Source organism: Barbus barbus (assembly GCF_936440315.1).
Source record: "Barbus barbus genome assembly, chromosome: 4".
In the NCBI taxonomy this organism is placed as follows: Eukaryota; Metazoa; Chordata; class Actinopteri; order Cypriniformes; family Cyprinidae; genus Barbus; species Barbus barbus.
Window position 1 is genome coordinate 18,730,567 of NC_136732.1, and position 25,943 is coordinate 18,756,509.

A 25,943-nucleotide genomic window follows, 5' to 3' on the forward strand; every position below is an offset into this window, starting at 1 on the left:
TGCAAACTTTCCACAGAGAAGTGACTGCTATCAGTTCAGATCTGTGGGAAACAGGACAGTCATTGCTCAGTCAGCTGAGAGGAGGAGACCAAGAGGTGTGAGAGCTGAGAGGAAAAAGTGCTCTTACGCACCACATTTGGGTCAGTGACCTTCTGATGTGTTTCTGTCTGATTTGCCTTGCTATATCACCTCAACAGAGTTAAGAGGAAGTGTGGCAGAAACAAACGCCCATACAGGAAATATCCCTTAACATCCTCTTGGATTCTTCCACTGCGGTTAGGTGTCCAAAAATAAGAGCTATTGAGCCAGAGGCTGACGTGTAACAAAGATCCACAGTACACGTCATGTTTCAGGACAATGTCGCTTTTAACCCATGTGGTTGTCGTAAAGAGATATCACAGACATATTTGGGCATTTTTAGGCACAAATAAAAAATGTATGAAAGGATTCCAAAATATCAAACCAAGTGCCATTTATTTTAAGTAAACCCATGTTTAAACACAGTTTAAGAAAACAGTTACGGAAATAATATACCTTAAAGGAATATACCCAAATTAAATGTAATGTTTTCGGACACTTAATTGTGTGTTACGTGCAATTAAATGTAAATGTTGTCAGGGAACTGTCATGTGTGTCATGTGTTCCTGCCTCTTGTGCCCATATTTGGTTTGTTTCCTGTCATGTCATTTAGTAGTTCATTCTGTTCAGCTGTGTTTGTCTCGTTAGCTATGTTTTACCTGTGTATATTAGTCCTGTCTGTAGATTTCGTCTGGTCTACTCGTTATCCCCGGTGTTGGATGTCTGTGTCTTACCCTACCCTGCCCTGCCCTGCCCTGCCCTGCCCTGCCCTGCCCTGCCCTGCCCTGCCTTGCCTTGCATTGCCTTGTCTTGCCCTGCTTTGATGTTTGAAGTAAAGACTTATTTGAGTTTACATCCTCGTCTGCGTGTTCCTGGTTCCTCCCTCGTGTGTGCACCGTGACAAATGTATTATAGTTTAAATTTATATTCCATATAAATAGCTTAAGTTCAGGGTGCTTTTTGTCTGAATTAAGTAGGACTTGTGTACATTATATGTCATTTCATAATTACTTCTATTGTCTTTGAAGTATGGTTAAAGTGTACTGCTGAATATACAAGCATTTTTGGTAAACTAAAAGATACTTTAATGTAATTTCTATTCAAACTTGTATGTCATATTTAACCCTAAAACAGGCAACGTGCACCACGAGATACATACTCTTTAGTTGGCGTTCCCCATTGGTGGTTATAGGGGATGGGAGGGGTGTAGAAAATACACAGAAAATACATAGAAGTCACAGAAAATACAAGGGAGAGCCCCTTGATAAAAAAATATCTCAGAGAAGTGGGGTGGGGGGTGGATGGGGGATATAAATCGCATCAAGGAGAGCATATCTCGTTCATTAGAAATCGCATTCCAGGGCCAGGGGCCCTTAGGGAAAAGCCTTATAGGCCTCGCTAAAAGAATTTAAAATACCATTTTCATGGTAACACAATTTATTTTCAAAATTGTTTTCACAGGCTGAATCTTGAGTTCGTAAGCTTTTGAATGATATATAGTTTGTCAACATTAGATCAGGATAAGTATGGGATATAATTGTTTCAAACATGCAGTGGCAAGTACAGGTTTATGACTTGGTCTTTTTTTTATACCCAAAGAAGGTAACGTGTACTGGGAGATACAACTCATAAAATCCAAAATATATAAGATATTTAAAAAATTATTTTGGATATGTTTTACTAAAGTCCAGATGATGTAAAAAATTACATGAAATGATTTTTTGCTTATTTTCCACTCTTGCCTATTTAAGAGTTAAATATATTTGTAATATTTGTACTTAATTGTGTTAAGAAACATTTAAGTACACTTAAGTTGCCTTTTGTTTCATTAATATTATATTATCTGCAAAATATACTTTTAAGAGTTGAAGTACACTACAAGTGCACATTCAGTGCAATTAAGTCCGCATCTTTTTCATAATGGAAGAGAGCACAAACACACTTTTCAAGCAAAACAAGTCTTTTAGTTTTCAAATGATAAAATATTTGATATATTTTAGATGCATGTATTTTAGCTGTTCAAAATTAGGACAAACTTTCTGGTTAATGTTGAACTAGACCTTAATGTTCAGATGTGTGAACAGCAGGTTTGACTAATGTTTCATGTTGTCCAACATAGAAGTCCTTCAAAGCCCTTGTATGGTGTGTTTATTGTAACATAATCACCATTGTTATGGATGTCTAGGACCACATGCAAAGTACAAAACTGGCAGCAGCATTTGCACAGTAACAACTGTTTTGCTTATTTTGTCGACTAGTGCAGTCTCTAGTGCCCAGGAGGTAAATGTGCTGCTGAAATTAGAAATTACTCATCATGGTGAACACAAAGAAGCTCTGTAATGCAGACTCTGATGGTTTCACTTCGAGGGAGGGGCTACACGAGGCTGTGTCTGTCAGCAGCTCTGTCCGATTGGCTGGGCTCCAGAGGGGTGTGCGTGTCAAGGATGTGGGCGCTGGAGGAGTCTGCATCTGCCCAGAGTGCTGCCTTCTCGCATACTGACGCAGTACTGCAGCATGGCATTAAAACACTGGGCACTGCACCTTTTCCTCATATTCTTCAAATGAAAGAGAGGCGATACAAAATGTTTCTAAAGTTTTCCATGTGCACATCTGCTGTTTGGAGAGAGAGAGTGACCGAGCGTTCAGCCACACAAGGGTTTGTGTGCTGTTGCCATGCTGCGTGGCTTCAGGCATCTGTAAAGTCAGCCTCACATCACCAGCCGCCGCCAGCTCATGCCCACCCCACTATCCTCTCTCAGCAACACAATCTCAGCACACAAAAGGCTCTGTTTGGATCAGACAGAACATTACACACAGCAGGGCCACAGTCATTGCTTTGAGTTGTGGTGCTTAATATATTTGTCTTTCTGAGTGTGCTTATTGAGGCTTTTATCAAAAATGAAAATTTGCTGAAAATTTCCAAGGTGTAGTGGGGTTTGTTTCTTCATCAGAACAGATTTGGAGAAATGTTAGCATTATATCACTTGCTCTTCAATGGATTATCTGCAGTGAATGGGTGCCGTCAGAATGAGAGTCCAAACAGCTGATAAAAACATCATAATAATACAAACAACTCCAGTCAATCAGTTAATTTCTTGTGAAGCAAAAAGCTGCATTTGTGTTAGAATTAAATTCTAACTTAAAACTGCCATTTCTGGCCAAAATATAAATCCATTATCCATAAAAACCGGCATACTTATTTAGAACTGTTTTTCACTTGTAAATAGTGCTTGATTTATGCATATTTCTCTCCTGATTTGGCACCCATTCACTGCAGAGGATCCATTGATGAGCAAGTGATGTAATGCTAAATTTCTCCAAATCTGTTCTGATGAAGAAACAAACTCATCTACATCTGGGATAGCCAGAGGGTGAGTAAATTTTAAGCAAATTTTAGTTTTGGGTGAATTGTCCATTTAATAAAAGCTTTAATAAGCACACTGAGAAAAACATTTTATTTTCTCAGTGTGCTTATTGAGGTTTTATTAAGATTTCTAATTTCCTCCTTGTCTTCTAGAACATGGTGATGTGAACCCCCATTTAAAACACATGTTGGTGCAAGAACCATTTCTGATAAGATGTTTTGACCAATATCCATTTGGCATTGCTTTCTACAGATTCTGTGTCTGAAAGTCCTCTTGTGTATGTTTTGCTGTCATCAGCTTTCATTGTGCTAACGCTGCAGATATTGGTTTATTTTAGCACAGCAGATTGGAGTATCGTCTCCATGGCAACTGCTCTGGCTTCACACTATTAACAAAGATAGCTTTCACTTAGAAATGCAGATAGATTCCCACCCATTCAGAATCCAGCATTATGGGTGTAGCTATAACCTCAGTATTTTTGAAAGATTAAGGTGAAATTTTGTGTGTGGTAGACATTCAGTGATTTGCACTTAATCTCTTTAGGCAAACATCAGCCTAGACAAATGCCACAACTGTCTGCCATTATGCATGAGGATCATAAAGGGAGATGGCTTTGCTAAATGGCTGTTTCCTTTTACATTTGTGTAAAGTACATGGCAATTCTCAGCTCGTTAATCATCCCAGATAAGTAATGGGGCTAAGTTGTAGTTGACTGGAACTGGAAGCGAAGGATTTCATCTCTCTTTCTTTCTTTCCCTCTCTCTAGTTGTATCCCAAATGACGTACTAGGCCTATATAATGTGCACTTTTGCTATGCACTGTGTTCTAATCTCTCTAGTGTATATGTTTCATAAGATTATTTAGTCATCCAGCATGGAAACCTGATACCCTTCTGATACTCAATAAAGCTGCTGCAGTTGAATGCATGAGTTCAACATTACGCAATTTTATTTAGTTAGTTAGTTAATTAGTTAGTTAGTCAGTTAAGCGGATTATCCAGGCATTTGAAGTGCATTTTTTCTTTTTGGAATTTTCAGTGTGAACATAATATTTTTTTATAGGAATATTTGTTTTCACCCATAATATACCAAACCACTAATATGTTTAAGTAATATTAATACAAATAACAAAAAGCATTATGCAGTAAAACATAAATATTCAACATGACATTAATGATCTTTAATATTTTATTGTATGTACATATGTTTACAACAGGGTGTGCAATTCATTACGTAATAAAGCTGTACTGTACATACTCTCCAACAATTTTATTTTTCAGCTAAAATATGTTTATTTTTCTCACTGACACATTCACTCTTTTTCTGCAAAACGTTCTCATAATTATACACAAGAATCCACTACTTTACTTTTTAGACATGTACTGACATTATTTTTTTACCTGTTTATACTTTGAACTGCTCCAAAGATGAATCAGCATAACTTTATATATTGTATGTTGTTTTGGAAATTTCCCTTCAAACAACCTTATATTCACCTCCTAACAGTATGCCTGATAAATATCTAATCTGACATGCAAATAAAACTGGTTGCTCATAGTCTGATCCAGTAACTCTACACAAAATGCATTTGTTTCATTAAATAATCTAATATTAGCATTTGCCCTTTTATGAAATTTGTTTTTATTGAAATACCTATAGATGATTTTTCCAAAAAGCTCTAAAGTGCTTGTGTATTTACACAAAGGCGTTTATACGCCAATGAAGACATTTCAAGCATTTTTAAGAAATATGTGATTGATAAGTCATATGAAAGAATAGTAACTACAAAGACAGACACACTGTGGTATGTTTGTGCTGCATAATTTTCTCATGCCTTTGTGCTGCTGTTGAAACAGTGCCAGCGGTATTTGGATGAAGCTGCTGTTTATTTGACTAGACCTTCCTGAACCCACTGACCAACATGTGCAGCCTGTGAATATATCTTTGTGCAGAATAAACACTGCATTGTGTTTCCTCATCCTCTCTCTGGCCGGCCAAGTGGCATTTGTCCTGAAGTAAAACAACTGCTGAGAGACTCATTATACAGCATAAACATGATATGTAAATTTATGTAACCCATATACCAAGTTCTGTTATGATATTTGCCATCTATTTTTTTTTTACTTAAAATTTAGCAATTTTAAAATAGGTCCACTTTTCTTTACACCATACTTACTGCTCTGTCATCATTTACTCACCCTTTTTTCCTTCTTCTGTCTGTGGAACACAAAAGATGATATGTGACCCTGGAGCACAAAACCAGTCATGAGTAGCACGGGTATATTTGTAGCAGTAGCCAACATTGCATGGGTCAAAATTATCTATTTTTTTATGCCAAAAATCATTAGAGTATTAAGTAAAGATCACGTTCCATTAAGATATTTTGTAATTTTCCTACCGTAAATATATAAAAACTTCATTTCTGATCAGCAATATGCAGTGGCGGCGCCAATGAGGAGTAAGCTATAGCCTATTTTATTATCCTCACAGCGCATCATGCGGTGATGACCCAAATTTTTGATGCTTATCTCTGGCTATCATCGACACATGATATCATGATATTATCGATATTGCATGATATCGCAATATGTGCCCGTGTGGAAATAGTTTTATGAACTGTAAAAAAGTAAAATAAAATATTTTTTATTGAATTGAAAAAAAGAATCAACTTTCTCTCTTTTCTATATTAGTTCATAAATTATATTACTTTGTAAGTGTCATATTTGGCAGTTGGCATTAGTATATTACTCATAACAGTGGCAAATGAGAAGTTTAATACCACAGGAAAAAAGTTAAATATGCCTTTTTAGAAGCTGCTGTAGCTATATAAAAAACTGATAGCTAAAGTTTAGGCGTTCACTACCTTCGTAAAAAAAATGTCCCTCTTTTTTGTCCATACAGTTTAAATACAATCCAATGTGGTTTGGACAGGTTTGCAACGTAACGGGTGCAACGCAATTTTTTTAGGATGTTCATTTTTGAATGAACTATTATTTCAAGTGCACGCGAGAGTTCGACACGCGCGTCTATTTTACGCAATAGTTTCCGCGCATTTGGAAATGTAGTTTGTTAAACTCTTTCACTAGTGAGAATGTTATCCAATTCTGTGTTTCCCAAGTCCCAACTCATTTTGGGCTGTGAGAGAGTGATGAAGGAAGGCGGGACGGCGCGCGTGACATCACTCATCTGTATAAATGCCACAGCTGTGTCTGTGCGCTCGCGCTGTGAGGCTGCAGAGAGAGAGAGGCGCGCGCACGCTCGCTCCTTCAAACAAAGAGACCCGTCAATATCATCCACGGTGCACCAGCAGAACCCAATCCAGCAAGGCCGAGAAGAAACATGACTGCAAACGGAACCAGCGACATGCTCAAAATCCAATTCGGACTGATCAACTGTGGGAACAAGTACCTCACGGCTGAAACGTTCGGCTTCAAGATCAATGCATCAGCCACCAGCATGAAGAAGAAACAGATCTGGACCTTGGAGCAGAACGGTGACGACTCGAGCACGTTCTACCTGAAGAGCCATCTGGGGAGATACATCGCAGCTGACAAAGACGGCAACGTGACGGCTGACAGCGAGACCCCGAGCGAGGATTGTCGGTTCGTGATCACTGCACATGATGATGGGCGCTGGTCACTGCAGTCTGAGCCTCACAAGCGGTACCTGGGCGGCACCGAAGACAGAATCACCTGCTTCGCCCAGACCATCTCCATCGCAGAGAAATGGAGCGTGCACATTGCCATGCACCCCCAGGTCAACATCTTCAGCGTCACCAGGAAAAGATACGCGCACCTGAGCACCGAGCAGAGCGAGATCGCCATTGACCGAGACGTTCCCTGGGGCGTCGATTCCCTCATCACCTTGGTCTTCCAGGACCAGAGATACCACTTACAGACATCCGACAACCGGTTCCTGAAGAACGACGGAAGCCTGTCCCCAAACCCTGACAAAAACACGGGGTACACGCTGGAGTTCAGGTCCGGGAAGATTGCCTTCGGAGACTGCACTGGGAAGTACCTGGCTCCCTCTGGTCCCAGTGGAACCATGAAGTCCGGCAAGAGCACGAAGGTTGGCAAAGACGAGCTTTTTGTTCTGGAGCAGAGCCACCCTCAAGTGGTCCTCACCGCTGGCAACGACAGGAATGTGTCCACCAGGCAAGGTAAACGATGCTGCTTTATTGTCAGTTACTTATGTGTTTCTTTATGCAAGGGTACATCAGTCAGGGTTGGGTTTCTGTAAATCCTCCGTAATTATCTACCGCTCGTTCTTAATTATAGGTATTCCACCATTTTCTTTTTCTTGTGGTTGTGTGGAAATGGGCTGAGCCCAGGGGTGGATCAGTGCAAATGCGGGAAAAGGGGGAAAAAGTCCATATGCTTTACTTTGAAGATTCTGAAATTTGGTCTTCTCTTAAATGTTTCCTGGAGATATCTTTTTTTTATTATTTTTTTTATTAATCTGGTTATGAATCCAAGTGAGGCTCCATTTTGCTTCCATTTTTCTGTTTTATGACTCTGTGGATTACAGTACTCTGGTTATTGTCACAATATAAATTTGTTAGCTGAGAATGAACTCAATAGTCAAGCCCTTGTCTGCAGCTTTGCACATTCATTCTTCAGTTAATTCCATAATGGCTGTAGTTTGGAGAGGCCAGTGTGCTGTAATTAAGTTGAGAGTGAAGGCAATCATTACTGTAAACACCCAGAAGAATTGACCTGAGACTGCCAGACTGAAATAATTGATCAAATTATACAGTGCTATATGCTGCACTGGTGAGAATCACGTTTTTCAGAGTTGTCATTACAGCTTTGCTACCCTATTACTGTTGAAAATGAAATGAGATGATCTGCTATGTTTTAATAACTGCTAAACTGAAAAAAATTAAATTGAAAGACATAAATGGCATCATTACGTGAGGATGTCTGGGATTTGCTTGGCAATCCCAGCTCTGGTTTACCAGTTTTGCTAGATAAGGCAGGACAGTGCCAGTGTGTTGGGCCTATGCCAAGAGGCACATGGTCTCTGCAGGTCATGATTGGCTCTTCTATATGGCCTTTGTTTCTTAGACTTTGCTTCTTTTATGGATATTTTTTTATTTAGCCTTGTGGTAGTGCAAGATTTCATCTATCCTTAAAAAGCAGTTCATTACATTTGCTTACAGCAATCTGGACTTAATTGTGATGCACAACATCTTACTACATCGAGACCCCACCAATGCTCATGCTTGCCTAGATCAAATATTTGCCTTCAGTGATACAATCCTTAGAGGAATAAGGCGCAATGTTTATGTCATGTTCCTTTGATAGAATTTGTGAGGGGGCTGAGATTTCAGGCGTGTGCTGAGGGTAGAAGGAGAACAAAGACAACATGCTCTGGGCCCCAGCTCACCATGCAGCCCAGCTGCTGAGAGTCTTTAGGCAGCCTAGCACGCAGAACAATGGAGCCTCGCTATGCACAAGTTTAGCCATTTAAGCACGCACAAAAAACACTGATGTACTCTCGCTTAAATGCATCTGTCTTAAAAGATTAGGAGTCTCCCTGCTCGCTTGCCTGCTCTTCCTTCCTTTGTGGCAAGGACATCGGATCTGTCATTCCATAAATGCTTAAATGGTTTCCCAACAGTGTCTTGCGTTATATTTTGTATTCATTTGAAAATTGTGTGTCTATGCTGCTAGCAGCTGCTTGGCCCAGTTGACCGACAAGCTGTGTTGAGTGTTTGGCAATTCACTATAATTGTGAAATTGACTTAAAATATCCAAAGTGTATGTCCCTACAATATTTTACTGCCAAGATTAAAGGCTTTTCACTGGGGAGTAGAAGCCCTGCAGTTGTTGTGTGGATGGATCGACCATTTGCAGTCAGGCGTCGCGCAATGGGGGTTGGGTTGGGTGGGGGTGGGCGCTTCTGCTGGTGGTTTAAAAGATCCTCCCAAACCATTTAAATGCCGGGTGAGGATGCATACCTCCTTAGAATGATTGAGGGGATTTTTTTCCCCCTCTTGTCCTGCCTGAGACTGATTTAGAGCAAATCTCCGGGCGTCTTAGTCATTCTCCTTTGCAGATCTTCCATTTGCAGCCATGTGTTTCTCATCTTGGCCATTTATTTTCCTTGCTCATTCAGGCACGCATTTTTTTGGGGGGGAAACTCAATCTGCCTTCCAGAGGCCAGGCCGCGGCAGTGCTAATACGCAATTTTGTGTAGCTGTATTACGAGCTTGGTGGAACTGGAACATGAAAGCAATCATGGTGAATCCCAGATTAAAAATATAGATGACGTGCTTGACCATGCATGTTTGAAAAACAAACCATGGCAATCCAAAAGATTTTTGATTTCTTCAACCAAACTTTGTAGGATTCATTCTCAGAGTAAATGTTAATAAAATTCTAGCAGTAACTTCATCTTGTAGATGTTTGTCTTTATGTAGCTTTAATATTTCTGTTCAGAAACCTGTCTTCTGTTTTCCTCTCCAAAGAGGTTTTTGACCATAAATGCTAAATTTATCTGATGACTGTGTCTAAATGCACACAATGGAGTTTAATTAGATTTCCTGCAGTACAGGACTGGTGGTCTGGTCTTTCACTGAGCTCCATGAATCTAAACTACCAACCGGATGCATCAACTATTGTTGTCCTGAAGCCTCCCACTAAGCATCCTGGCATATATGACAGTCCAAAATTCTTAAGGGGATTAACTCAGTGTGTGTGTGTGTGTGGAGGCCAAAGCAATTGCCAGAGTGATAGTCCATGGCATTCAACACTCTTTAGTCAAGTAATCTCAAAGATCCCTAACTGTCAAGCTCACTCAGCATGGCTGATCCAGATCTAAGATGTGCTGTGAGCTCACACTGCTGAAAGCCAGGGGTTTGGTGGTTGTTATAATGTGGTTTACAGTATGCTGTGTTTTTGTGTTTGACAGGTATGGACCTCTCAGCCAACCAGGATGAAGAAGGTGACCAGGAGACTTTCCAGATGGAAATCAGTGAGGACACGAAGAAGTGTGCCTTCAGGACCTGCACTGGCAAATACTGGACCCTCACAGCTAATGGTGGCCTTCAATGCACTGCTTCTACTAAGTGAGTGTGAATCACAGGAACATGCCATAATGAAGAGAGTATTGCCAGTATTTTCATACTAATATTCTTTAGATGAAAGAATGTATGCTTGTTCGTGGGCCTATTTTTTTTAATATCTTAACTATACAACATTAATTTAGTTAGATTGTAAAGGGCATCTTGCAAACTGCTTATAGATTTGAGATTTATTTTAACTGAATTTTAATCAGAATGAATACATTTCAATTTATAACTAATTAAAATGAAAGACCCTTTTGAAAAAATTAAAGTCAGACCACATTCAGTTTTAAACTTTTTAATCAAAACGTATACACTGGTGTCAATTTTTTTTATGCATTTGAAAAACAAAATCTCTTCTTCTCCAGTCTTCAGTGTCACACGATCCCGCAGAAATCATTCTAATATGCTGATTTGTTGCTCAAGAAACCTTTCTTATGATCAATGTTTAAAACAGTTGTGCAGATTTTTGTGGAAACTGCCTTTTTTCAGAATTTATTTATTTAGCATTTATTTAAAATTTATAATCGAAATCTTTTGGAAAATTATGAATGTCTTTTGTTACTTTTGAAATCTAACTGACCCTAAACTTTTGAACCGTAGTGTAGGTTTTAATTATTGTATTATTTTTACACTGATTCCCATGTTTCTTTAAACACAAAGAAAGAATTAATAAATTATACAAATCTGTAAATGTAACAAAATACAAGCATGCTAGAATATTATTCCTTCACAAACAGATTCTATGGTGTGGTAAGACTTCATGCAGCATTTTCAAGTTTTTGATAATCATTTTGCTGATTGGAGCATCTTTTTGGAGTATCTTTTATATTTCATAGTTTAATGTATAATCTCTTCAACCAGGTCTGCTAACTGCTACTTTGACATTGAGTGGCGTGGGAAGAAGATAACCCTGCGTGCCAACAATGGAAAATATGTGGCTGCCAAAAAGAACGGACAGCTGGCTGCCACTATTGACACAGCAGGTGGGGTGTGGTGTTGTACACTATTTCCACTGTTTCAGTCTTTTGTTTGGAAACACTACAGTGATTTTAGTAAACTTGTTGATAGATAGATGTTAAGTGGAGCACTTAAATAGCGCAATCATATTCCCGCTTGGCTATTGTGAGTCTTAATTTTGAAAAATTGTTTTTTCAGGTGAGACTGAGGAGTTCCTGATGAAGCTCATCAATAGGCCCCTCATCGTGCTGAGAGGCGAGCATGGCTTCATTGGCTGCAGGAAGGTGACCGGCACCCTTGACTCCAACCGCTCATCATATGATGTCTTTGGGTTGGAGTTCAGAGATGGAGCCTATAGCTTGCGAGGTTTGTTTGCACTTTAATGTTTTTAATCTTTTTGAAAAGGAAAAGCCAGGTTTTAAGACATTTCATGATGCCTTGAATCTCCTCTCAGACTCCACAGGGAAATACTGGATGGTGGGCAGTGAGTCGAACGTGCTCAGTAGTAGCGACACCCCGGTGGACTTCTTCCTCGAGTTTTGTGACTACAACAAAGTGGCCATAAAGTCAACCGAGGGGAAATATCTCAAGGGCGATCACGCAGGTGTTCTGAAGGCCAATGCCGACGATCTGGACACCTCCACTATGTGGGAATACTAAAAGCACTTAAGTAACCACTGTGGCTTTTTCTTTCCAGTTTTTCCCTTTCTGTTATGCATTTTGAATATGGTTTTTGAATACGAGTGAGCACACAGGCCAATAGCAGAGAGAAACCCAAAGGTGAAGGGTCTTACTTCTAGTCACGTATACTCGATTCAGTCTAAATACTTCAGTGTTTGTGTGCCACAGCATTACCGCAGTGTGGTGCGTTTTTCATTGACGATGAGTGGCCTAAACTGGGACTTCTGGGACTTAACTGGCATCCAAATTTGTGTTGTGTGGTTAAGCACATCTAGTGTCATCTCTTAATCTGTCATACTAATCGACAAGTCGGTTTGCTCTCTGGAAGATCGACTATGCGGGCGGCACATGTTGAGCCACAGGATTTTGATGTACCAGATTGTAGCGTGATCCCTCTTCCTAGTCTTTGCACAGTCCTATATGAGCCTCGCACTCTTAATATTAACACATAGCGAGATATGTTAAAGAAAACCTTGTGACTGTGCGCTATTGATGATGTAATGCCTCCCACTGTATTGCCAGTCATAAGTACCTACCCTCATGACCCGAGGACAAAGGCAATATTTACAGGTAAATGTATGAATGTTTAGTTTTTTTTCTTTCTATGCTCTCAGGCCACTGAAAAGGCGATGAGCTAAATGGGTTTTGTGTTTGAAGTACGGCAGTGCTTTGTCCGCTGCCTCATCATCTGTGCCATTAGAATTCATTTTAATGTTTAAAAAAAGGAAAAACCAAGAGAACTGGATTGGTACCGTACAGTCCCTCATCTCAAAATTAGGGTTACGCGTGGAATTGCAAATGGGTGGGAAAAGAGAAGTATAGATATTAAAGTGGAAATTGTTTTCTGCAACTTGAAAGGGATGTCATCGTTACATTGTGTGTGAAGATACTGACGTGAGGCATGTTGTTGCAGGTTCAACATAGTATTTATGCTAAATTAAACCACTTTTCCCCTCTTAAACCTGACAAATCTTAAAGGAATGGCGGGTCTGGGTTCACTGGACTCGTGCAGTTGGCTATTCTGGAAATGTCACCTAACACTTTTTTTTTTTTCTTTTTTTTTTTTTTTGAGTAGGCACAGACATTATCATAAACCTTATTCCTTTATACACATTACACCTCAGAGAAAAAGCCAAAATGAAGACTTTAGCGCTTCACACAAGATTGCTTAAAGATTTAAACCTTAGTTTAAACTGGTGCTTGATTAGTTTTCAGGTTTGCATCAAACTAACTGAGCCACTCTGAGCTTAAAGGAACACTCCACTTTTTTTTGGGGGGGGGGGGGCTCATTTTACAACTCCCCAAGAGTTAAACAGTTGAGTTTTTACCGTTCAGCCGCTCTCCGAGTCTGGCGGTAGCACTTTTAGCGTAGCTTAGCATAGATCATCGAATCGGATTAGACCATTAGCATTTGGTCATCAAAAATGACCAAATAGTTTCGAGAATTTTCCTATTTAAAATGGGAAAATTATCTAAACTCTCTGGTCATTTTTGAGCGAGATGCTAATGGCTAAAAGCTGAAAGTGCTACCGCCAGACCCGGAGATCGGCTGAATGGATTCAAAAATGGTAAAACTCAACTGTTTAACTCCTGGGGAGTTGTCAAATGAGCCCATTTCCAAAAAAAGTGGAGTGTTCCTTTAACTGCTCATTATTTAAGAATAGAGCTATCGTTTCACATAATGATCTCCCATTGCTAAGGGAATGATAATGACTGTGCCTTAAAAGGCCATTATGGGGGGGGGGGGGGGAAGACATTCCACGTTATACTTTGTAAAGACTTTACAAATGTCCTTTTATATTGTTTTGATATTATGGTTATGTTTCCTCGTGTGCCATGGGTACAAATGAAATCCGGAAATAAATACGGTTTGAATATGAAACTCTTGTGAGTGAATTATTTTTAATTCTAGAAAATAAACATTCTCTTTAAGTGGCAAAGCAATGATTAACTTTTCTTCTTAAGTGATGTGACTTTATCTAGGAAATTGACATTAAGCTTGAGCAGGATTTGAAGTATGACTGCAGCTCCCAGAGTTTTTGAAAGCTAACCCCGCTGCAGCAGAATGAGAGAAGTTAATTTTCTCCCGAGACCTCAACCTCAACTTTTTTTTATTTATTTTTTTTAGTTGGTGGCTGCTCCATCAATGAGGCTTTTGTTCGGTGTTATTGCTGGAGCAGCAGTTTGCAAAATGTTGATCCCATCTGCTGAGTTATTGAAACAAGTCATTTATTGAAGCTCAAGGAGCCTAAAATTGTAACTGAAAGGACACCACACTGTACAATGAAGGAGCTTCAGTATCTAAAATGCAGATAGAAATACAAATTGAAAGCATGTGATCTTTGCTGCAAGCTATAAAAAGATTTAAAATCCACAATATTTCAGTAAGACCCTCTGAGAAGCCACTCAATAAGAAAAAGAACGGAGACATATTTAAATGGAAATACCCAGATCACATACTTATTGCAACTGGGAAATTAGGTTTATTGAACAGGAAGCCGCTCAGACATTTGTGAGTTCCATAAATATGCATGCACCAGATTGATTGGTAGACTAATTGGTACCTCATGAGTGTTATATATATTAGTTTACAAATACAGCCTAAATGTTACCATGGAAGATGACACCATGAGCATTTCCATTCAGGAATTAAGACAAGAGGCTGAAAGGGTTAAATGATCTAGTCTGGTTGACACAGAGACTAATGTTTCCATGGTTACTCAGAGCATGTCATTTGAAGGGGCTCTATTGTGGGGGTTGATGGTGGGGCTGGAAATGCAGCTTTTCAGGTGGGCAGGCAGGGATTTCTTCATTTAGTCTTCACTTTCATGCGACACGTGGGTCGAGATCACAGAGGCTGAATTCAGATTCACATGATGGACTGGTGTACAGCATTTGAACAAACACAGAGCGGAGCAACAGCTTTGCACAGATGTGACTGTAACGCTCAGTGGGAAAAGAACAATGTTTGCACTGTGACAAATGTCAGAACATTTCTATAATTATGAATGTGGTTTCTAAGTTTTCCATGCATTTGCATTTTTGTGATATGTGTGGAATGGAGCACGACATACAAGGTACGCTGCCTAATATTTTTTCAAAATAGTAACAAACAGTAGACTTCTATCCATGACTGACATTTCAAACAGTAGTAGGCCCTTGACCTTGTCTTACAACAGTTTACCTTGAAAGATGCTTATTTTGCCTGTTCAATTTTCACTTATTTTCACAGAAAACTCTTCTTTCTTTTCACAGAAAATAAGTAAAACAGTAAAACTATGATATATTACATTTTTTAAATAACTGGTTCCCAATTTTAATTTAAAAGCATAATTTATTCCTGTGATTGTAAAGCTGAATTTTCTGCATCATTACTCCAGCCTTCAGCGTCACATATTTCAGAAATCATTCTAATATTCTGATTTGCTGCTCAAGAAACATTTTCTTATTAGCAATGTTGAAAACTCTTTTGCTGCTTAATATTTTTGTGAAAACCAGTATTAGTTTTTTTCAGCATTCTTTGATAAATAGATTAAAAATAAACTTATTTGAAATATAAATATTTTGTATCATTATAAATATCTTTGTCACTTCTAAGCAATTTAATGTGTCCTTGCTGAATAAAAGTATTAAATTCTTTAAAAAAAAAAAAAAAAAGGTACTGACTCCAACCTTGTATAAGAGTGTATATACTGCAGAGGTTTGTATGCCAAAATGATGTTTCCATTACAGAAGGAAAAGACTGACATATGCAAATTATAGCCAAAATAAGTCATAGATGTACTACTGATCAGGTAAAACTGTCCAGTTAAATGCAAATGAAACACACACACACACTCAACAGATGAAAAACACACACAGAAAACGATCATGGACACGCTCCAGAACTGGTTTAATACTGAATTCCATTGATGATTCAGTGTGAAGAACAGCTGAAAAAAACACCAGAGAAACACTAGTTTCCCAAATGTCAGACGTGTTATACCTTAGTTATTCTATATGATTATGAGAGCAACAAAAGCCATTCAAAACATCTGGAACTGAGTTTTATTCAGAGCTCAGAAGAAAGAAAACAAAACAATGTACTTGTATACCTATGCAGATACTATGCAGTTTTCAATTAAGCCTGAAGGACTTGATTAGTTGGATCAGGTGTGTTTAATTAGGGTTGCACCCTTGCCATAGAAGAACCATTTTGGGTTCCTCAAAGAACCTTAAAAGAACCACTTTTTCTTAATGTGAAGAACATTTTAATGATCTAAAGAACCTATATAAAGAATGCTTTTCTGAATGAAAAGGTTCCATGGTTGTTAAACGTTCTTCATGGAACCATCAATGCAAAAAAGCAGCTTTATTTTTAAGAATGAGAGACTTGAGGAAACATGAGGCAGAAGATTCAGGGGCACAGATCCAGTTTCAGGAAGCTCTTAAGCTGTGAGCGCAAGCTGCCAGGGTCGACCCTTCACACCTGCAGTTCCTAAAGACTACCCATCTGCTGACCCATTAGGAGGTTACAATGTCAAACTAAGACACTTCATTTGCCTGCAACGCGTCAGGTGTGGTATACACCGGTGCTCAGATACACCACCAACAACAGATGGAAGAAAATGACCAGATTATCCTGATCTTCTCAGGATTGTGTTACACCTCAGCACTGATTTAAGGAGCTGCTGGTTTGATTGACACGCAATGGTCTGCACACCACCATCCCTTTGATTTCACCAAAGAAAGGGCTTCTGTAAGAGCCTCGTGCTCTGTGAGGATGAGTAATGTGCTTTAAGAGGCGTGAGGGGTCTGAATAAAGCCAGAGGCAAAGGGGATGCTGCCAACAGTGAGGAGAGCTGGAGGTGAGGATCCTGTGGGCTCCATTAGTGCACAAGATGGACAAGTCATGCAATACAACACAATAATCAACCTATTTCACAGGCATTATGGGCCGACGTGAGGAATAACAGCTTAATGTTTGACAATGCATTGATCTTTGGTACTGACAGCCTACATTACAAATCAAAAGCAAGAGTTTCTGAATCATTTTGTCAGATGTTGTTGTGTGTCAGATTAGCAGGTCCACATGTATTACGAACCTGAAGAACTCAAGAGAAAACTCTGCAGAAGTGGAACGGTTGTCATCCACAAATTTTGCAGTCACCTTTGCATGTTCATTTATTAAAAATATTGATTCATTTGATAACACTTTTAGCTACAAGTAAGACTGTAACACTCTCTGCGTAAGGGTGTGAACACATTTACCTTTGCTAGGCAAAATTCTGCCGGCGCATTAGGAATCTAATGGGTTTGGCCATTTTTAGTGACGGACATGTTCCCCACTCATTTGGTTAACTTCGGACACAAATTGACAAAAAAATACTTACTTTGGAAATGACCTCCGAGTAAGCAGTGCTTCATGCATCACTACGCTGACAATTGACCATCTTTGCCCATGATAGTTTGCCAAAGTTTTGCTAATTGCTCACAGTTCCTCCTCCATTTCCCTTTGTGATGCAAACCAGACAAGCTCTCATGTTACATCCCAGCTAGGGCTGGGCACCAAATTGAATATTCAAAATTTACGCCAATATAAAATTGTGAATATTGTAATGATTTTAAGGTTCAAGACTCACGAGTATGAGGTGGTTAAAACTAATCATGTCTGATCTACACTGACAGTCAAAGGATTGGAGTCAGTAAAAACAGTAAATACGGTGAAACATTTATAACTGCTTTCCATTGTAATATTTTCAATGCAATTCATTCCTCTTATGGCAAAGCTGAATTTTCAGCATCATTTCTCCAGTGTCACATGATCCTTCAGAAATCATTCTAATATGCTGATTTGCAGCTCAAATTCTTATCAATATTGAAAACAGTCGTAGTGTTTAATACGTTTGTAAAAATTGTGATACACTTTTCCAGGATTTGTTTGATGAATATAAAGTTCAAAAGACCAGCATTTATTTGAAATAAAAATCTTTTGTAACATTGTCTTTACTGTGACTTTCAATCAATTTAACGCATCCTTGCTGAATAAAAGTATTAATTTCTTAATACACAATGTCGTTCAGATTCCAAAGTTTTGAACAGTGTAAACATCAGTAGCAAAAACTGGTCCTACAATTTGATTTACAAATCTGATATGGCATCAATATCCATCTAAACTAATAATCTAGGCATTTGCATGAGGAGGAAGATGTATAAGAAAAACCCTGGATAAAAAAACCCAAGTGGTTTGTTGACTGCAGTGGACTCTTTTGATGACCTCATGGGGAACATCATTGGAAATCCAAACCAAAGCAACATATATTTTGACTGAGTTCACAAACAATGTTTAATTTTCCATCAAGTTCTTTGTTTTATTGAACTGAAAACTAACAGGTGTTCATATTATTCAATCTGTATCCTGCTCAAAAAAATGCCTTTCAACAAAGAAGCAAATCCAACAGGCATCCTGAAAACTCGGCAGAAAATCAGATTAGGTCCGGTTACAAAATACGTAGAAAAAAACAGCGAGGGCTAACAGTTAAGACACAGAAGCCTGGATTATTTTTTAGTAGTTCGAATGTGGCGCTTTGTACCATGGTGTCCTCAAAGAGGCCTGAAGAAGCGATGCGGTGGTCCATAGTGCATAGGCATATTGAAGTCAAAGTTCAGGTTATGTGGGTTGTAGTTTACTGGGGGGAGGTTGGGCAATGGGGGCACGTAGGGGGCTGGAATGGGCTGAAGGAAAACACGCTGCGGCCCAGGCAGCATGACCTGGGGGATGAGCAGTGGGGCACGCACGGCCTGAGGTGCTGCGTTAGGGGCCTGCGATGTAACCCGAGGACGCTTCGCTGGGATGGGCTCAGGGGGAGGTCCCACTCTCTTCCCTGTGCTTTCTGAGGGAGACATTACAAAATATCATTAGGAACCACTGGGGTTTAGATGGCAAACTCAAATTATCCAGCTGAGGATCACTGACCTGACTGATTGGTCTTCTTATTTAACTCCGCTTCACCTTCTTTTTGAATCTCCTGAATGATTCGCTCATCGTCTTGCTGTGGATTGAAAAAGACACAGAAAGTGAAAGGGGGAGAAGTAGAGAAACCAAAAAAGCCTTTCAAAAAGGCACGGCAATTAGGCTCTCCGGTTGCTGTTCAATCATGTGAAAAGCCCAGTGAACCCCGCCAGAAATAATCTGATGCCAATGTCCGCGTCAGACCACAGGACGAAAATGGGACATAAGATGAATTTGGGAGGAGTCCACTTCATCGGTCAAACACAAAACAGCTCAAGTTCACCAGTCAGCTTGGTGCACGGTGCCAGGTGATTAGGCACGGCTCTGTATGGAGGGGTAATTGCAGCCCCCGGGCTGCCAGCGGGACGGCACCCTGACTGCGCTCTTCACACAGAAACACCATTCAAATGCCTTAATCGGATAATTAGTGGAACTCCTGGATCAACCGGAAAGGGATTTCTCACTCATGCTCACTGCTTAGGGATAGTTTCCCCCAAAATGACAATTCCATCATCATGTACTCATCCTCAAGCTGTACAAAACCCAAAATGTATAGTTGCCACAGAAGAACAAAAGGAAGAGAGCGAGCAGAATGTCCATTCTTTTTGATGGTGAAAATCAGGGACAAACACTAGCTCTTCAGTCGCATTCATGTTACTCATCGTTCATGGTACATGTGACGTTTGAACCGACGACGTTTCATTTCTCATTCTTCTTATATGGTGTGAACTGGAGTAGAGCTGGGAAATTATTTTTTCAATTATGACTTTGGTCTCTAACAAGTGTGAAAACAAGATAATTGAGATTGATATTGGGCCGCATTCCATTTCACAATGATGCTTGTGTGTTATAAATCCAGTATAGCCCTTTCCTTTACAGTGGGCTGCTTTCACGTCTCCCTAAAAGCCCAAATATATTATTTATATAATAATAGAATACAAAAAAAAAAATCATATATACACACCAAGAAGGTATCTATAACAACCTTTTATGATTAATAAATGAAAAAAATTAACAGCATGTTGTGAATAATGAATGAGCACTTTGTGCTTTAGTCATAGACTGCTGAGTGATACAACTTTAGCACTCAGTTTGCTATTATATAATGTGTGGCTAATGCATGACGGCGGACTGTGGTAGCTGCAGTAGAGACCTCTCAGCCTTCCTAATCCATCAACACGCATGAGACGCAGCATGCTCCACTCAAGTACCTCTCGTATGTTATATTCTCAAAGAGTCCTGTATACAAAACCAACACAAAGCCATTCCATCATATATCACCTGGGGGCTGTTCCATACACCAAGATTAGAGTATAAGCCAGGCTTATTTCGGTTAGTCAGGCTTATTTTTGGTAGATTCGGTTTCATAAATCAAACTTAAAGTTCAAACTCAGTTACCCCGGCAACTTATGCTGGCAAACTAACCTGGTCCGGAGCAGGATAACTGTCAGGCTAAGCTGAGCTCCTCTAACTCTGACCAATAGGAACGCATCCATATTACCACTGACTCTCTCACATACAGTCAGTTTCATTTATTATCGGTCCAAAAATAAAAGTATACAGAAAATACACCTTAAATAATCAAATACAAAATAGGCTACAACCAACTGTATTTAATGTATTGTGCCCAAAATGTAGGCGAATGACATTTTAACATAGATGCTACTTGAGCATGCAGTTGATCAGAAGTTTCTAGCCATGCAGCCTTTCTCTCTGAATATGACAGCTGTACCTTTTATGGTTATTAGAACATTAAAACACTGCAATCTAAAATGGCTCTTTAAAGCATAAAAACACAATCAAAAGTTAAAATCACTGAATTAAAAATATAAATTTATAATAGAAATCAGAGTATATTTTAACTGATAAGAGGAACACACATTTAACTCATTTGAGCTAGTGATTAACAGTTGCTGCTATCATAAAAATACTCTTATATGTAGTAAAATTCTGTGTCACATTTAATGTCCAACAACAAATATTTTAGCAGAATGTATATTTTATTCAGAATTCTTGCGCTAGTATTCTATTCTGCTCCGTCTGTGTAGCGCGCATGCGCGCCGCAGCGCTCGTTCTCTCGCATAAGCCCCGCCCACTCCTGACAGCTAAATGGATATATTTGCATGGCTTTCTGACATTTACAGATGTAAAAAATATACCTGTGACGTATCAGTTATGCACTGAGGAAAACACAATGTTTCAAATGCGTTAAACAGCACAAATATTCGCTGTTTGCTATGGAGGATCGATTTGATCCATGATCGACATTAAGGGCTGCTTCAGAATAAGCGCGTACGTCACATTATCCTGACTCACTGAACCTGGATAGCATTAGTCAGATTGCGTGAACTTGAATTGTCGTTTATGGAACCGCTTTAGTCCCGATTGATTTGTTAGGTTATTTCAAGTCAGGTTTTGGACTTTAATCCCCGCTTTTCTTAGCGTCTTTTATGGAACAGGCCCCTGGTGTTTATCCTAAGACTGAATCACTCTCATTACAAATAATCGATCAATGCAACAGGTTGGGGCTGTCCATTTAACTGGTTAATGTATTGCGATTTATTCTCAAAAAATAATGCAATTAAAATGTAAATGTAATGTTTTTAATGCTTTTGTCTGTTAATTATTAAAACAAATGAAGTAAAACAAATAAAAAAAGGAAAAAATTCATATTTAAAATAAAAGCGAGAATGCAAATGCAAATCATGTCATTTAAATTAATTAACAGCTCCAAACATATTCCAAAATGAGGGTCAAAAAGTAGCAGAAGCAAGTACGTCATGTAACAGGAGTGTTCAACTGAGCACAAATACCCTCAGGTTAGTGAACAAAAGGCTTGAGCATGCTTTACACCAAACCTGGAGGACTAAACCTGCTGTAAGCCTGCTTTTCAAGGATGATCGCACGCTAACGTTGAGCATGAAAGCAGCCTCTCTCAAAACAAAAGAAGTGTTGTGTGGCATCATTTACCGTGGGGTCTGTCCACAGCGAGCACCTCTTGCAGTGTCGGCAGGGGGCACCGGGCGAGCGAGCGTGCTGGCAGAAGTGGTTGTAGCCGTTAATAGGCTCCCGGCAGAGGTAGCACATGAAGGCGCCGCAGCGACACGACATCCGGTTGCAGCCCTCCGACTTCACCAGACCTGTGGCACACTTGTGGCACTTCCTGACACGGGCAGCGGTCATCTTTTCCTCACTGGCCATGAAACAAATGACAGTTGAGTTGAGTTTACAGACATTTGTGCATTTTTATAAAAGGATACAATGCAAACCTCACTGTTGCACTGTTTGTGGAATTAAGTCTTTTACATAAACGACAAATATTTTCTGAATGCTGACAGTACATTAAAAACCGCATTATAGCCCTTCTAGTAATAGATATTTGCCTTAATAGACAGAACTGCTAAACAAGAACGTAAACTAATGAAGATGGAGAGAGCTTTAAAAATGAAAGCCTTGCTTACAACAATTAATGCCCAAACAGAAGTACTTACAATTAAAAAATAGTCTTCAAAATTAGCAGAAAAAAAAGCAATGAAATTTTAAATCTGCCAAAAAAGTTATATCCAATACAGTAGTTAGTTTTGAGTGGCAATGAGCAATACAGTTACAGTATAACATCAGTTTGATAAAGTTAGTTAATAAAAACTGCTCAGTTAATTCATGTTAGCTCAGTTCCATTAAATAATATTAACAGAACTTTTGATTTAATGATGTATTAGCAAATTCTGAAATAAACAAACCAAGATTGAAAAATGCTTTAGAATTTTTCATTTTTAGCTCATGTTCATGTAGTTACTGAGAAATGTGCCAAACACAGTTGCATTTCATTCTAAATATAAAAAACACAGAAAATGGACTATTATACAAAATATAAAAAATGGACTATTTTACCTAATATTTGTGCGATGTATTTTTTATGTTTTTAAAGAGTACCACATCATTAGCTTAGCAACATGCTAACATCAAACCAAATGAGTTTTAATGGGTTTCATTTCAATTAGGATGCTATCTTAGTAGGTAGCTGCAGTTCACTGGCTTTTGGAACAAAGCCAATGTGTTCACTTTAGCATCAGTTATTTTGGGCTATTTAACATATAGAAAGCACACTAGTATTGAGACATATTATCTTGCTGTATCACATCAATGTGAAAACACAATCTGTATTTGTGACACCATATTTAACTCAATCTTCTAGTCAGGGTTACTTTCCTGTATAAATGTAGGCAACAGGAAAGGTTTGGGGTAAACAGGATACACAGTCTTTCATACATGTGTATGACAGGAAGGAAGTCCGGCGATCACATCCTGTCCAGTCCAGAGACTGAGCAGCAGTGATAGGCTGCTTTCACACCGCATCAGTTTACACAGACACCCACGCTCCAGTAACACTTCCTCATGAACGCCTGCTGCACACAGGGGTAGCTCTGGATGATGTGTATTTGCAAACATAACACTCAAGGGAATCCATCAAATACAGTGAGTGTTTTAGCGTGCCATGAGAAAGGCCTGGGGAAACAGCTGACTCAGCATCAGGGATGCTAATGATCTCCCAGGTGATTCGCTACACTATCGAGTACCCTCAATAGTGCACGGATGAATTATTAACAAGCTAAGAGTTTTCAGTCGGGCACTTACAAGGCCACCCGTAGCCGGATCTCGTCCCTCTCAAGCACCTGCTCGCAGGTCTTTCCTGCGTGCTCCTTCCACACCACATGGCACTTCCTGCAACTCTCCTGAGAAAGGGGACACAAATAAGCATCTGTGTTATTGATCACAATTGAAGTGCACAGGGGAGAGAGAAACGCCTAGACTACATTTCATTCATCCAGTGGGAAAAAAGGTCAAGTTTCTGTTGCTCAGTCACCTCTGTTTATTCAGTCAGTGTTCCCAGCATTGTTTCAGAGGGGCATATTGTTAATATGACCCTTCTGGAATTAATCACAATGTAAAATACCCCATATTGGCAACCAGTATTATTGTACAAAACATAACCGCACATACATCAACCAGAAAATATAAATATGCAAATGCAGCATTGCTAGCATGTCAGCTGGTAGAATGATGTGAATGCGATTTTCTCTGTTGTATGATGCTATATTGTATGTGTTAGAGAGTACTAGGTGGTTTGCAGCATTGCTACGTGGTTGCTAAGGTGTTTTTAGTGTTGCTATTCTTAATTCTTAAATGCACCAAAAGCTACTTGTTTGAAGCGTGCTGCACGGACCGTTATTAGCTCGGCACAAAAGACAGCTCTGCATGAGCTCAGAACAAATGTGTTTACTCGCTGATTGGTCTCGATCACTTGACAACTAAACATTGCTGCAAGATCCAGTAACACACACACACCACAAATGTTGCCCTGATTTTAACTAGTTTAAAGCCAGACGAAACAGCGCTGACATTCTCTACAACATTGACACTGAAATAACTAAATGCCATAGTGCCATTTTAGACCGCATAGAAACCATATTTGTTATTTTTTTTAAATGGTAGTGCCTTGTATAGTTTTACCTGTAGTTATAATGATCTAAATATGACATTACGGAATACCAAAGGTGAATTTTAATAAGATTAAAGCTCTACCTCAATAAGAATATTCAAATTTTACCCTTTAAAAACGACGTAATTTTTTTTTTACAGATGTTACTGTTTGTGTTAATGAAAATAAATGTGCATTTGCATCCCAGCTCAAGCTACTGCTGGTGCCACTGGTCTCAAATATTAGTGTGTGTGTGTTATATCATAACACCGGTAGAGAAGAGAAGATGTGTGCAAACTGCAAAAATTTTAAATTGATTTAAATAAATGAATAATTATAGTACAGTACTACAGTGATTTGAATTTTTTTTTATAGTGTAACGATAAAAACTATTTTTAAAATAAAATCTACATATTTATAATAATTTTCAACTGTATAAAGTTGGTGTTTATAAATGAAACTATATAGCGGTTTTTTAATTTTTGGATAGAGTTCTTCACAATAGGATGACAATATCTGGTGCATCTAGAAGTTAAACAAGGCCACTTCCCATTTGATATTTGGTTCTCTTGATATGAGGCCCTTACCTCTTTTAATTCAATTCTATGCAATTTTTTTTTGTGCTCATTTTACTGTCCAAGAAGTAAAAGTAGTAAGTCTGTTTCCTTTACAAACAGCACGATTCGAGCCTAAAAATAAACAAGTGTTACATGCCTGTTAGTCTAATAGAGTATAATAAGTTAGAGGTTTAATAAGTAATATGCTAGAGATTTATTCGCATCCCTAAATGCAAGTATGACCAATAGCTTGCCTTTGTAAACAACACTAATAAAGGAACGACCAGGGCCCAAAATATGACTGTCTACAGCAAAAGGCTATAGAATTGTTCATTGGAATTATAAATATTGATAATAAACTAACCTATGCTGTCTGACATAGCGTTTTTTTTATAAAATACCAGAAAGCAGCTAACGCAGACTGAGTGTGAACTGCTCCCTGCCCTCCACTCTGGATGTGATTCGTCATCTGTCTGGTTGCCTAGGAACAACATTTTCATCTGTTCCATTTCAGCCATGCCTGCCCACAATGCTTTGCCTTTCAGCTGACTGGAAAGGACATCTGAGTGCAACATGCAGCTAAACCACTACATTCGACGCATGGAGACTATGTAAACGCCTACGTATTTCACAGCCACACAACTGGCTATTAAATTAGGATGTACTTAACACTTCTACATTTGTTATGGTGCTTCATCACATTTGACAGTCCATTAAAGACTGCAGCCAAGTAGAATATTTCCAAAATAGCCAAGCTGCAT

The 25,943-nt window shown here is 39.0% G+C and overlaps 2 protein-coding genes across 4 annotated transcripts in view; one reads left to right on the forward strand and one right to left on the reverse strand.

The window, feature by feature from the left end:
* Positions 1 to 6,661: 6,661 nt before the first annotated feature.
* On the forward strand, positions 6,662 to 14,034 carry LOC306862620 (fascin-like). Of its 3 annotated transcripts, none has more exons than XR_013783588.1 (6): positions 6,662 to 7,604; positions 10,361 to 10,517; positions 11,379 to 11,500; positions 11,673 to 11,840; positions 11,929 to 12,335; positions 13,788 to 14,034. XR_013783588.1 is itself a non-coding variant. In XM_079405518.1 (5 exons), exons 1-5 carry the CDS (start codon positions 6,782 to 6,784, stop codon positions 12,132 to 12,134), a joined length of 1,476 nt encoding a protein of 491 aa, XP_079261644.1. In that variant the 5' UTR covers positions 6,662 to 6,781; the 3' UTR covers positions 12,135 to 14,034. The 3 variants fall into 3 exon arrangements, 1 of the variants encoding a protein (XP_079261644.1); XR_013783589.1 differs by having other exon boundaries at positions 11,929 to 12,306; XM_079405518.1 differs by having other exon boundaries at positions 11,929 to 14,034.
* Positions 14,035 to 18,077: 4,043 nt separating this feature from the next.
* Positions 18,078 to 25,943, reverse strand: part of LOC306868714 (E3 ubiquitin-protein ligase RNF216-like) — a 34,282-nt gene continuing 26,416 nt past the window's right edge. The window contains exons 14-17 of the mRNA XM_079415012.1: positions 23,782 to 23,879; positions 22,117 to 22,339; positions 19,111 to 19,186; positions 18,078 to 19,027 (exon numbers count right to left, since the gene is read on the reverse strand). Of these exons, the coding sequence (XP_079271138.1) occupies positions 18,738 to 19,027; positions 19,111 to 19,186; positions 22,117 to 22,339; positions 23,782 to 23,879 (687 nt within the window). The 3' untranslated portion in view covers positions 18,078 to 18,737. The remainder of the gene's footprint in view (positions 19,028 to 19,110; positions 19,187 to 22,116; positions 22,340 to 23,781; positions 23,880 to 25,943) is intronic.

Coding starts and splice junctions, on each gene's coding strand:
- LOC306862620 (XM_079405518.1), top strand. CDS start 6,782: ATGACTGCAAACGGAACCAGCGACATGCTCAAAATCCAATTCGGACTG. Junction 7,605..10,360: donor GAATGTGTCCACCAGGCAAG/GTAAACGATGCT, acceptor TGTGTTTGACAG/GTATGGACCTCTCAGCCAAC. Junction 11,841..11,928: donor TGGAGCCTATAGCTTGCGAG/GTTTGTTTGCAC, acceptor ATCTCCTCTCAG/ACTCCACAGGGAAATACTGG.